The sequence below is a fragment of the Rhinatrema bivittatum genome, unplaced genomic scaffold (assembly GCF_901001135.1).
Source record: "Rhinatrema bivittatum unplaced genomic scaffold, aRhiBiv1.1, whole genome shotgun sequence".
Classification (NCBI taxonomy): Eukaryota; Metazoa; Chordata; class Amphibia; order Gymnophiona; family Rhinatrematidae; genus Rhinatrema; species Rhinatrema bivittatum.
The window spans coordinates 44,553-57,937 of NW_021821294.1; the positions used below are offsets into that span (position 1 = coordinate 44,553).

General features: G+C 51.8%; 1 protein-coding gene across 1 annotated transcript in view; it reads left to right on the forward strand.

The window, feature by feature from the left end:
• The first annotated feature begins 370 nt into the window (after positions 1-370).
• LOC115082577 (immunoglobulin superfamily DCC subclass member 4-like) overlaps positions 371-13,385 on the forward strand; it is a 39,496-nt gene continuing 26,481 nt past the window's right edge. Inside the window, exon 1 of the mRNA XM_029586795.1 lies at positions 371-591. Within this exon, the coding sequence (XP_029442655.1) occupies positions 543-591 (49 nt within the window). The 5' untranslated portion in view covers positions 371-542. The remainder of the gene's footprint in view (positions 592-13,385) is intronic.

Sequence of the window (13,385 nt, forward strand, 5' to 3'; positions counted from 1 at the left end):
TCTTGCCCGGTTCACGGTAAAGACTCTGCGGCCTCTCGCCTGCCTTTTACCCTTTCTCATCAAGCAGGCTTCCTGTGCTAATTGCCCCCTTGTCTCTCACCACAGGGGTCCCGACGGCTGAGTCGTGCACCTTTGCCCACCCATGACTCCTTATTCTGAGTAGAGAAGGGAGGGGCGTGCACGTGTACAGCACTGCAGGTGCGGGGGTCCCAGAAGAGGTGGCAAATCTTTGGATTTTATAGAAAACCTTCGTGCAAAGGAGATGCCAGCGAGCCTTACCCCTGCAGCCAGCCCGGGCCTGGGGGGAGGGAGCAGTGAGAAACCTTGGACGGCAGCCTGCAGGTGAGGGGCTCCAGGGCCTGCAGAGCAGCAAAGCTGGACAAAGAACTTTGGCCAGGAGGTGGCAGCAAAAAATCCATTAAAAAAAAAAAAAAGGTGGCTGGAAGTAAAGCGAGAGGAGCCGGAGTGTTTGCACAAGATGGCGACGGGGTGGAGGGAGAGGCTGCTCCCCCCGTGAGGGGGCTCCCCTGGGGCGTCCTGCCATGGCGCTGGGGAGCCTGCGCTGGCTGCCGCTGCTCCTGCTGCTGCAAGGTAACATCCCCCCGGCACCTTTCTTGGAGTTGTTGGGGGGGGCTGCTTTTCTTCTTTTGGGGTGCTGGCTCCTTGAGCCCCAGGACCCCCTCTCTGGCTGCGGGGTGCTGTATGGAGGAGCTCTGCCCTTTTGTCCCGAGGAAACTTTCCTCCTTGCAGGGCTGTTAGACGTGCAAGCTGTGCGCGGAGCTGTCCGTCCGTCTGCCGTCGGCTCGCATTTGTAGCGCCTCGGTCCTCGCTGAGAAGTATTTGTAGAGGAGCCCATGCTGGGAGCCAGGGGGGCTCTTACGTTGGCACCAGACGTCGCACTGTACAGTTGTACAAGGTTTTGGGATTCCGATGACAGCCAGCGCTGGGCCCCCGACTTTTACAGTCCGGGGCGCTGATTCGCAGACATTAGGGGGAAAGTGCAGGACTGCTAAGTCCAGAGGCAAAGCACCTTCAAGCAGCAGCACTATAAGAAGTATCAGGAGGGCTGTAAAAACGTCGCCAGCAGTAACTTTGTTATAGCTTTGACAGTTGCTTGGTTTTGATTAATATTACTGCCCTTAAGAGAAACATGGGGGTAACCTGCAGGGAGCGGCAGTTACTGCCCTTAAGAGAAACATGGGGGTAACCTGCAGGGAGCGGCAGTTACTGCCCTTAAGAGAAACATGGGGGTAACCTGCAGGGAGCGGCAGTTACTGCCCTTAAGAGAAACATGGGGGTAACCTGCACGGAGCGCAAGTTACTGCCCATAACAGAAACATGGGGGTAACCTGCAGGGAGCGGCAGTTACTGCCCTTAAGAGAAACATGGGGGTAACCTGCAGGGAGCGGCAGTTACTGCCTTTAACGGAAACATGGGGGTAACCTGCACGGAGCGGCAGTTACTGCCTTTAACGGAAACATGGGGGTAACCTGCAGGGAGCGGCAGTTACTGCCCTTAACGGAAACATGGGGGTAACCTGCAGGGAGCGGCAGTTACTGCCCTTAACGGAAACATGGGGGTAACCTGCAGGGAGCGGCAGTTACTGCCCATAACGGAAACATGGGGGTAACCTGCAGGGAGCGGCAGTTACTGCCCATAACGGAAACATGGGGGTAACCTGCAGGGAGCGGCAGTTACTGCCCATAACGGAAACATGGGGGTAACCTGCAGGGAGCGGCAGTTACTGCCCATAACGGAAACATGGGGGTAACCTGCAGGGAGCGGCAGTTACTGCCCTTAACGGAAACATGGGGGTAACCTGCAGGGAGCGGCAGTTACTGCCCTTAACGGAAACATGGGGGTAACCTGCAGGGAGCGGCAGTTACTGCCCTTAACGGAAACATGGGGGTAACCTGCAGGGAGCGGCAGTTACTGCCCTTAACGGAAACATGGGGGTAACCTGCAGGGAGCGGCAGTTACTGCCCTTAACGGAAACATGGGGGTAACCTGCAGGGAGCGGCAGTTACTGCCCTTAAGAGAAACATGGGGGTAACCTGCAGGGAGCGGCAGTTACTGCCCTTAAGAGAAACATGGGGGTAACCTGCACGGAGCGCAAGTTACTGCCCTTAAGAGAAACATGGGGGTAACCTGCACGGAGCGGCAGTTACTGCCTTTAACAGAAACATGGGGGTAACCTGCAGGGAGCGGCAGTTACTGCCCTTAACAGAAACATGGGGGTAACCTGCAGGGAGCGGCAGTTACTGCCCTTAACAGAAACATGGGGGTAACCTGCAGGGAGCGGCAGTTACTGCCCTTAACAGAAACATGGGGGTAACCTGCAGGGAGCGGCAGTTACTGCCCATAACAGAAACATGGGGGTAACCTGCAGGGAGCGGCAGTTACTGCCCATAACAGAAACATGGGGGTAACCTGCAGGGAGCGGCAGTTACTGCCCATAACAGAAACATGGGGGTAACCTGCAGGGAGCGGCAGTTACTGCCCATAACAGAAACATGGGGGTAACCTGCAGGGAGCGGCAGTTACTGCCCTTAACAGAAACATGGGGGTAACCTGCAGGGAGCGGCAGTTACTGCCCTTAACAGAAACATGGGGGTAACCTGCAGGGAGCGGCAGTTACTGCCCTTAACAGAAACATGGGGGTAACCTGCAGGGAGCGGCAGTTAGTGCCCTTAACAGAAACATGGGGGTAACCTGCAGGGAGCGGCAGTTAGTGCCCTTAACAGAAACATGGGGGTAACCTGCAGGGAGCGGCAGTTAGTGCCCATAACAGAAACATGGGGGTAACCTGCAGGGAGCGGCAGTTAGTGCCCTTAACAGAAACATGGGGGGTAACCTGCAGGGAGCGGCAGTTACTGCCCTTAACAGAAACATGGGGGTAACCTGCAGGGAGAGGCAGTTAGTGCCCTTAACATTAACATGGGGGTAACCTGTAGGGAGCGGCAGTTACTGCCATAGGAAACTTGCTGGCTGGACTAGGTGTGCTTTTTCTGCTGTCATTACTGGGTTACTGTTTCAGAATTGGGGAGGAGGTGGGGGGCATCTGCTGCGGAGTGTGCCGGGGTATTTGTGGCAGGCTGGACGATGCTGAAAAATTAAGAAGCACCAAATGAGGTTTCCCATTTCTGGCAGATGTCAGTGCTTTTTGTTCCCGGGCTCTGCTGATGCAAGGAGTCTCACAATAGGATTGTGGAACTAATGGAAGCGGAGTGAAGACCATGTGCTGCCTGGTTTATACAGAAGGTCTGCGACTCCCTTTCCCTCCTCTTCCCTTCCTACATCCCTCTCTCCCCTGCTCTCTCCCCCCCCCCCCCAGATCTAGCTGTAGGACAGCCGTGAATGCCCCATGGTTGGGAGTGGGAGCCATGTGCGAGGAGGGGAAACTGCAGAGGAACAAGTGAGGACTGGAAGAACCTCAGGACCGGCACCGGCTCTTCTCCCTCCTCCAGCTCCGTCTAGCTCCGATTTTCTCTCGGGCACAGAGGGAGAGGAGGGTGAGCTGGAAAGGGCGGTGTGCGAGCTCGGCCTGCTGAGGAGATGGGGTTTCCCCTCTGTGTGTTTGTAATGCGGGATACAGCATCCTCCTCCCCTCCCGGGGGAAGGATTTTGCTCTTTGTGGTTATGAAAGCCCAGGACAGAGAGCCAGGCAGCTCCGGGGGCTTTGCTCTGAATCCTTCCATGCAGTTTTCACGGAAAATAAATGAAAACGGGTTCTCTGCTCCTTCTCTTATTCCTCGCTCTCTTCTCTCTATCCCTTCCTTTTCTCTCCCCTTCCGCTGTCTTTGTCCCTGGTGGGGAGTGCAGCTCTGCCCGGGCGCCAGCATAGTCCCGTGTGCTGGCAGCGCTCACTGGCATCCCGACTGCTTCTGACTCTTCTCAGCCCAAAGGGGGGGAGGAGGAATCCGGGTCAGAGATTCCCCCAAAACCTACCCAGCCCACATTTAATGTCTGCAGGAAAAGCCTTGTGCTTATCTTACTGAAAACATTATTCCATCTAATTCCTATCCAGGACACGCCTGACCCGCTCCTCTTCCACAGGAGTCTGCTTGTAGCCCACTCCCTGGTCCTCAAGCTTCTCCCATTTAGACTGTAAGCTCTTTGGGGTAGGTGCCTGTGCTGATAATTCTCTGCCTACCCTGTGCCTGCTGAATAAAAAGGAAGACGTGTACAGGCGTTGCTGCTTAACAGCTGTGATAGCTCTTGTTTCTGGCTCAGACATTAATTGGGGGAATTTGGGCCTCTCTGAGACTGACATTTTTTTCACTATAGCCAGGCCTATACTAAGACTCCCAGTGTAGGGTTCATGCATCCACTTGAGGGTTTGGGTGGTGATTTCCTTACTGGTAGAGGTCTGGCCAGGGACCGCTGAAGCTCACAGTAAAGCCTGGAATGACCTTACCCGCTCTGCTTTCGCTGGCATTTCTGTCTGCGGGCTGACAAGCAGTTTAATTTAGTTCTGCTCACTATTCAGCAGGTCGCACTGTGCACCAAGCCATCCCTTCTCCAGTGCATGCCCTAACCGCTCCTCCGCGATGTCCTTTCGTGGATTGCAAACTGGCTAAAAGACAGGAAACAGAGAGTAGGATTAAATGGACAATTTTCTCAGTGGAAGGGAGTGGGCAGTGGAGTGCCTCAGGGATCTGTATTGGGACCCTTACTTTTCAATATATTTACAAATGATCTGGAAAGAAATACGATGGGTGAGGTAATCAAATTTGCAGATGATACAAAATTGTTCAGAGTAGTTAAATCACAAGCAGATTGTGATAAATTGCAGGAGGACCTTGCGAGAGTGGAAGATTGGGCATCCAAATGGCAGATGAAATTTAATGTGGATAAGTGCAAGGTGATGCATATAGGGAAAAATAACCCTTGTTAGGTTCCATATTAGGAGCTACAACCCAAGAAAGAGATCTAGGCATCATAGTGGATAACACATTGAAATCATCGGTTCAGAGTGCTGCAGCAGTCAAAAAAGCAAACAGAATGTTAGGAATTATTAGGAATGGAATGGTGAATAAAACGGAAAATGTCATAATGCCTCTGTATCGCTCCATGGTGAGACTGCACCTTGAATACTATGTACAGTTCTGGTTGCCGCATCTCAAAAAGATATAGTTGCGATGGAGAAGGTACAGAGAAGGGCAACCAAAATGATAAAGGGGATGGAACAGCTCCCCTATGAGGAAAGGCTGAAGAGGTTAGGACTTTTCAGCTTGGAGAAGAGACGACTGAGGGGGGATATGATAGAGGTGTTTAAAATCATGAGATGTCTAGAACGGGTAGATGTGAATCTGTTATTTACACTTTCGGATAATAGACTAGGGGGCACTCCATGAAGTTAGCATGGGGCACATTTAAAACTAATTGGAGAAAATTCTTTTTCACTCACTGCACAATTAAACTCTGGAATTTGTTGCCAGAGGATGTGGTTAGTGGGGTTAGTGTAGCTGGGTTTAAAAAAGGTTTGGATAAGTATTTGGAGGAGAAGTCCATTAACTGCTATATAATCAAGTTAGCATCAGTAGCATGGGATCTTCTTAGTGTTTGGGTAATTGCCAGGTTCTTATGGCCTGGATTGGCCACTGTTGGAAACAGGATGCTGGGCTTGATGGACCCTTGGTCTGACTCAGTATGGCATGCTCTTATGTTCTTATCTTCAGCAACCCATGTCCACCAGAGCTCGGCTTTCGCCCTTCCTGTGGAGCAGCAAAGCAGGACCTCAGGGCCCGCCCCGTGGTCACATCCGTGCCTCTGGCTCTCAGGGCCTGCCCCAGTACCAGGTTTATTCAGCTCTTGGAGGATTTCTACTTCATGTCATTATTTTACACCTCCTTGCCTGATACCCCCAAAGGGTACAATAAATCCCAGCCCCTCTGAGCTTACACTCTGAGGTTAATGCGATAAGGTGCGCTTGGCATGGCGCATAGTTTAACCCTCAGTTGTGCGTAAACTTTACCGTCGATGCAACAAGGAGTCCTGCATGCAGAAAAGGTGCGCGCAGCGCTGGAAATCCCTCGCTGATTTGGGTATTGGGGCGCTGGAAATTCAGCTCCTAGTCCAAGGTGCGGGAACGTTTCCAGGGCTGATGTTAGTGCATGGGCAAAAGCAGGAATTCTGCTGCCTAGACCTGTAAGACCGGATTTTATCTGCACAAAAAAGCAGGTTTTTCACGTATGAAATATTATTTACGTGCACACAAAATGCTTTCTCTGATCAGAATATTTTTTGTGTATACAAGCTGATTTTAGTTTAATTGCCGGTGCAGTAAGCTAATGTGATGCATCGGGGGTTAAAAACGCAGGCAAAGAGGCGGCTTGGCGCAGCCTCAAGCATGATTTGTTCGCCCAAGTCCTGGAGAGGCTGCGGGCTCCGATTGCTGCATGAGATTTGTTTAAATCCTCTTTCTTTAGAGCTGGAGTAAGGGGAGTCTCATTCGCAGGGGTGCATTGCGCTAGTTGGTTTTGTTCATATTCTACTTTGCCTCATGCGTTTCGTTAAGGTGGCCCCAGGGGCAGTTTTATTGGGGTCTGGTTTCTCTCTTTATTTCTTTTAAAATGTTAGATACTCCATTTTCCCCTAAGGGTAGGCACACGGCCTGCACACTTTAGGACGGTCTAGTGGTGTCGAAATCATAGCACATGTACCCCCCCCCCCCCTTCAGTCCCCAGAGTTGAAAGGTTGGAGCAGGCAGAGCTGCAATGCCCTTGGGTGGGGGGGGATTCTTGTATGAACTGGGAGTGGGATCAGCTGCTGGAGGAAGCTTTCTCAAGGCTCCTGCCCGAGTGTTTTTCTCAGTTGAATTTAGAAACAATCGTGTGTATGTTTTGGGGAGAAAGTGGGGTAACAATGCTGCATTTCTTTCAGAAAAACTGAGCAATGCTCTGGGGAGCTGGGGCTGGGAGTCCGATTCCTGCTGCAGGCATGGGAAACGCGGTTCCTTTAAAGCACAAAACTTCAGCCCAGCATTGTCTGGTTGGTTGTGAGCAGGGGTGTGATGATGACTGCGTGGTCTGGGGCTCTCTAAGGGGAGGATGTGTGAGGGAGAGCTTGCAGAGAGAGGGGCTGGAGGGTGTGAGGGAGGGCTGGCAGAGAGGGTGTGAGGGAGGGTGGCAGCAGAGAGAGGGGCTGGAGGGTGTGAGGGAGGGCTGGCAGAGAGGGTGTGAGGGAGGGTGGCAGCAGAGAGAGGGGCTGGAGGGTGTGAGGGAGGGCTGGCAGAGAGGGTGTGAGGGAGGGTGGCAGCAGAGAGAGGGGCTGGAGGGTGTGAGGGAGGGTTGGCAGAGAGGGTGTGAGGGAGGGTGGCAGCAGAGAGAGGGGCTGGAGGGTGTGAGGGAGGGCTGGCAGAGAGGGTGTGAGGGAGGGTGGCAGCAGAGCAGTTGGGGGATGTGTGAGGAGAAAGCTGGTAGAGGGCTGGGGGATGTGTTAGGGAGTGTGAGAGGGGATGTGAGGGAGGGCTGGAGTGGGATGTGAGGGAGGGCTGGCAGATGGCCATGGGTTGCTTCAAGCAGCTTTTAAAGGCTGTTGGGTGCCTGTTTCCTTTCCATGGCTCTGTGTGCCGGTCCCTGGTCCCCCCCTCCGGGAAGCTGTCACTGTCCTGGAGGTCAAGGCCTCTTCTCCGGCCCTGCCGGCTGGGTACAGAATTTCCTTGCAGCTTCATTCCTGGCTCTTCTCTTCCCTCTTGCACTCAGCACTGTTTTGCCTCCTCTCTTGGGCTGAGCTGCCTTGGGTCTGCTGCGGTGTGGTCTTGCTTCTCCCACCTGGCCCAGCCGCCCGTCTGTCCGTCCGTGGCCACAGACTGCGACTCCCTCCGGAACCCCGGGGCCGGGTCTTGCTCTGCACTTCCTACAGGTTCTGTTTGGGCAGCCGAGCCCTGGGTTGCATCTGTTCTCCTTTTCAGCAGAAGTGTGAGAGGTTGCACAATTTGCTCCAATCGATGTCCCTGCTTCCCTGCAACAGTCAAGGATAAGTTCTGTATCAAATTTCAATCAACTTGCCAATTCCTTTCCAAAACATCCATTCTGTATCGCTCTGGGGCTCCTTCTGTTCTTACTTTTCTGCTTTCCTGTCCATCCTCCTCTTGCTTCACAGTTCAGCCTCGCCAGTCTCTCCTCCTCCTCTGCGGTGGCCAGGTGTCCTGCTTTCATTATACAGGTCTGTCCTGTTTTAAAAGAGATTCTCCCATGCCTTGCTGAAGTGCAGCCCCTTCTCTGGGGTCTTCTGTAGATAACGGGGCACAACTTTGGGAACTGCTGAGGCCAAGCAAACTCCTCAGAGAAAGGAGGAAGTGAGCTTCAGTCTGGCAAATAATGCTTTGCACATGCTAGATAAAGAGTTTACCAGAACAAATGTTGTACCTTAAAGCATTTACTGAAACCAACAGCAAAGCAGGTATAAAACACTTCCAGTGAAAAAGAAACAGACACAAGTTCAAATCCAGGATATCTTGTAAATAACAATAAGATGAGAGTAGGCTGAGTGTGGACTTCCTTCTTTCCTAGTCTTTGTAGCACTTTGAATGACAGGAGAAATATTTTTTGACATTGTATAATAAAGTTTGTGTAAGAGAATTTTACATGGATTAACATAATCGTGGTGTTACTTTCCTGACCACAGGGCTCACTTCTGTATGTGTGTATACAGATATATGTGTACGATGAATAACTGGGGAAAAACAGGAACACTAACGAACCCAATTTGTAAGCAAAATATTTTAGAAAAATCTTTAAATTGTTTACCAGATTATCAAGACAAGGTCTCATAAAAACAGTGATTAAAAAATACACCCAAACGTGTTATTTCCCTAAATACTTCGGCATACAGAAGGTTTACAGTGCGTCGTCAGCACAACATGCAGTCCTCTATGTGAAGCCTAAAGAAGGGAGTGTGGTTTTTGAGGTCTTTTTTGGATCTTTATCAACCTGTCTGGCGCTTCCAAACGAGCCCCTGCAGCGGGTTCCCTCTCTCCTCCGATCCCTTCTCTTGGTGATCCAATAAGGAATGTCAAGTTTCTTCTATTACGTTTTGCTGGCTATTTTCCATGTGTCCATAGATATCCATAGATCTGGAATTTGTTGCCAGAGGATGTGGTTAGTGCAGTTAGTGTAACTGGGTTCAAAAAAAGGTTTGGATAAGTTCTTGGAAGAGAAGTCCATTACCTGCTATTAAGTTGACTTAGAGAATAGCCACTGCTATTAATTGCATCAGTAGCATGGGATCTTCTTTGTGTTTGAGTAATTGCCAGGTTCTTGTGGCCTGGTTTGGCCTCTGTTGGAAACAGGATGCTGGGCTTGATGGACCCTTGGTCTGACCCAGCATGGCATGTTCTTATAGATGAACACTATATTGTAAGCTGCCTGAGCCTGTGTTAAATAGACTCTCGCTCTCTCTCACTCTCATATCTGCAGTTTATATCCAACGAACCTACTTCTTGTATATATTTACTAGAAATCTTCCTTGCATTGTTGACATCTCTGTACGTATCTTACTTGTTGTTTCATGTAATCCACCTAGGGAGTGTGGAGTAACAGAAATAACCGGAGTGGTGTTGCTGTACTGAGCATTGATTCATAGAAAGCAGGAATACACAATGAGCAGCTGAAGAGTAAACAAACGCAGGGTTTTCTAATTTTTTTTTATACAAGAGCTGTTAACATTATATAAGGTGCACACCTTTTATTGCAGTGAATGTAAAAATGTAAGAGATAAAATATAGTAGGACCAAACACTGATAGAAAGTTAGGAGACCTAGGAATAAGACTGAAGAAAGAGGCAGGTTACTGTTTGAAGCAGTGCTGCTCCTTTAATGTGATTCCTGGCTGTTATCTTACAGAATTTATCAGAGGTCAGTGCATAGCTGGCAGGGTGAACGCTGGGCCTCTGCAGGCTTGCGTCTTTTGCTTATCTGTGGGTGGCCTTGGATGGCTTCTCATGGAACGAGCCCTTTGCACTTTGTGCCACACTTGGCACTATGCCAGAGGGCTCTGTGTCACCAGAGCCCCAGCACATCTTGTCTGTGCACAGAAAATGGAAACCCAAGACCTGGTCCCCAGCAGCTGGCACTGCAGCCTGACCTTTAACATGCACTAAGAATAGCGACTGCCCCCTCCTGGATCCAGCAATACAACCTGAAGCTTTGCTGCACTTTCTGTATATTTGGGTGAGGGGAGAGGCAGAGCTGGTGCTTCCGTTACGAAAACTAGGCAGGTGCCTAGAGTGCCAAAAATTTGGGGGTGGCAAAATCTCACCAGCATGAGGCCCAGAGGGGTAACGTACCAGAGCCAATACTACCACATAGGAGAGAGCGCTGAGCTGGAACCGCTGCTGCCGCCGGTAGGAGGGAGCGCCGTGCTGGAGCCACAGCCGCCGCCGGTAGGAGGGAGCGCCGTGCTGGAGCCACAGCCGCCGCCGGTAGGAGGGAGCGCCGTGCTGGAGCCACAGCCGCCACCGGTAGGAGGGAGCGCCGTGCAGGAGCCACTGCTGCTGCCGGTAGGAGGGAGCGCCGTGCTGGAGCCACAGCCGCCACCGGTAGGAGGGAGCGCCGTGCTGGAGCCACAGCTGCCACCGGTAGGAGGGAGCGCCGTGCTGGAGCCACTGCCGCCAATAAGTTGGGGGACGTAAGTGAATGACCGAAGGTTCACCTGGGGCACCAAATATTCTTGCACCGGCCCTTGGGGTGATGCCAAACTCTCTTGTCATTGAGATAAAGCTCGCAGGGAGGGACCATGAATAATCATTGAGCAGCTTGAGATATTTTGGGTTACTGTTCCAGTCTCTCGGACTCCCCGAACCCTTCCTCTTCATTCAGAGCGCTGCCTCCTCGAGCCCTGCTGGCTTCCTGCACGGAGGATTTGCCGGTTGCTGACAGCATTTGCTCCCGCTGATGGATGAGTGATTGCATTGCAAGAAAATAACCCCCAGAGCCCTGGTGCATCAGGCCTGCTCCTTAGCACTCACATGAACCGCTCTGCTCTTCACAGGAGGAGCCTGTAAATGAGGTTGTGCTCCAGTCGTCCTCCCAGGTGGCTCCTGGCAAATACCTAGGAGCAGTCTCTTGGTACCTGGACTGGAAGAACCCACAATTCCTCTGAATCTCACATCAAGGGGAACATTGGAAGTTGCCCTTCTCAGCTCGCGCACTCCTCTTCTGCAGCAGCGTAATCCCATTATACTCGGAGGCAGGGGAGCAGTGAAAACGTTGCACCACAGTAAAGGACCCATTACTAGTGGCATGATAGCGCCTGGGCTGCATAATCTCCACATCTTTCCATCGCTTTTACGTCCAGAAACCCAGAGTCAAATACCTGCACAGCTGCCAGGTGCACAGAGAGCTGAAGCCAGTGCAGGATGATGATGATTCCATCTCGGTGCATTCTGGGATTTGTAGTCCCAGCTTCTTCCATACGCAATCAGCACTCCAGGCCTTAGAAGGGTTGTCAAAGCCAAGGCTGACCTCTGGCCTCCCTCTAGGATCAGGGTCACTCAGCATTGAAATGATTCCCATTTAAATATTCTGCAGCCTGGACGGACTCCTGTGACTTCCACTCATTCATGTAATGAGCTCTCACCCATGCAGAGAGAAGGGCCGGGCTCAAAGCAGCTAATGAACTTCCCAGTAATGAGTAAGGCTCACAGAATTTGGAACATTTTAATCTTTATTAATGGCGCTGACCTCCTGGGCCAGCGCTGGAGTGCAGCAAGGACCTTGGCTGAAGCCATTCAAGCACCGATGTTCTGTCCTTGGCAGACGTGCGTCGTTATCATTTCATATCTGATGTGAATTACGCACAAGGGAGTGATTAGGTTTCAAATTGATTCTGATTAGAAGCTAATCCTAGTGTAGGGTTTCATTTCCTGCACGCCTTGAGCACGTGAACCAGGACTTTCCAGCTGCTGCCTGTGGTTCAGGACGGGCTGATCCATGACTGCTTTTACTCTTTGGACCTGGACTTCTGATCTCCTGTGGTAAAACCAGGAGTGGATCGTCCTGGCCAGAATCAGCTGGAGCCAGCTGGTGATTCTAATGTCCACTTTGAGCTGTTTTGTCTGGGCGGTGAAGCTACCCGTGTCTTCTGGGCCGGATCTGAGAGCCCAGCTGGGGAATATCGAGAGGGGTGGTCACCCAGTGCCGGGTTAATAAGGAGCAATGAATTAAATCTCGGAAGAGATCCAGTGTTTAATGATGCTCGCTCTGGAGAGCGGAGGGACAGGAAGGATTGGTCTGCAGTAACAGTGTTACCACTCACTGCTTCACCCCCTGTCCTGTCCAGCGGTCTCTCGCTCCCACCGACAGGCGCATGGGAAAGATCACTCGAGCACGTCAGGAGATCCTGTGTCCTGTCAAGCAGTCCTCGGCACATGACGAGCACCACGAGGAGATCCCCAGGGTCCTCCGTCCATGACCTGAGCTCACTGCACTGAGTGGTGGCAGCAGGAGCACTCAGACCATGCCAAGCAGTGCCAGATGCAGGGCCATCCATCCGAAGGTCCAGCTCATTACAATCTTGTTAACTTTTAAATAGTCCTTGATGGCCACTAATCCGAGTCTGTGTCTCTCTCTGGTGTGGGCTGATTTGTTCCCTCTGATAACGGGTCTGATTGAAATGGAGATTTTTAAAGCCCTCTCTTCCCCCCTACTCGGGCACATGTTCGTATGGATGTGGCTGAGAAGGTTTTGGAGTATCCGCCAGATGTTCCTCTGGCCTCCCAGGCAGACACACAGGTGTTTAAGATCTGGGAATGTTCCTGTCCCTCGGGGTCCGTGGCAGGGATGTCTGCCCTCTGGCGCTTTAGGACGGACACTGCCCTGCCTCGGCTGTGATATTACAGCTGTGGTCAGTGGGCTGGAACTGGACACGAGTCGGGTTATATTAAGCTGTTTGGCTGGGTTTTAAATTGTTTCCTCATATGTTGTAATTTTAGGAGTGTTAGCTTAGCCTGCCTAGAAGGGGTAGATGTGCGGGGTCAGGCCAGTGCTCCATCGAGCCCAGCAACCTGTCCAGGTCACTTGGAAGATCCTTTCCCTGTTGGGCATTCACAGATAGAGGAGGGGGAGCTCCCGCGGGGGGGAGGGTTCAGAGCAGCAGGGGAGTCCCGGTTTTTGCGCACCATCAGAATTTGGCACCCCACGCACGTGCCTCTGTTGCCTGTGCCTAAATCCGGCCCCGATCTGCACAGCTGCCTGGCTAATACGGGCTGTTGGATCTGACCTCCAGAAATGTCACCAAACACCTTTTAAACCCAGCTATGCTATTAACTTTCACCACATCCTCTGGCAACAGATTGCACTGCTGACTGAAAAAGCACTTTCTCCGATTTTTGTTTTAGAACTGCATGGAGTGTCCCCTACCTTGGCCTCTATCTACCTGTTC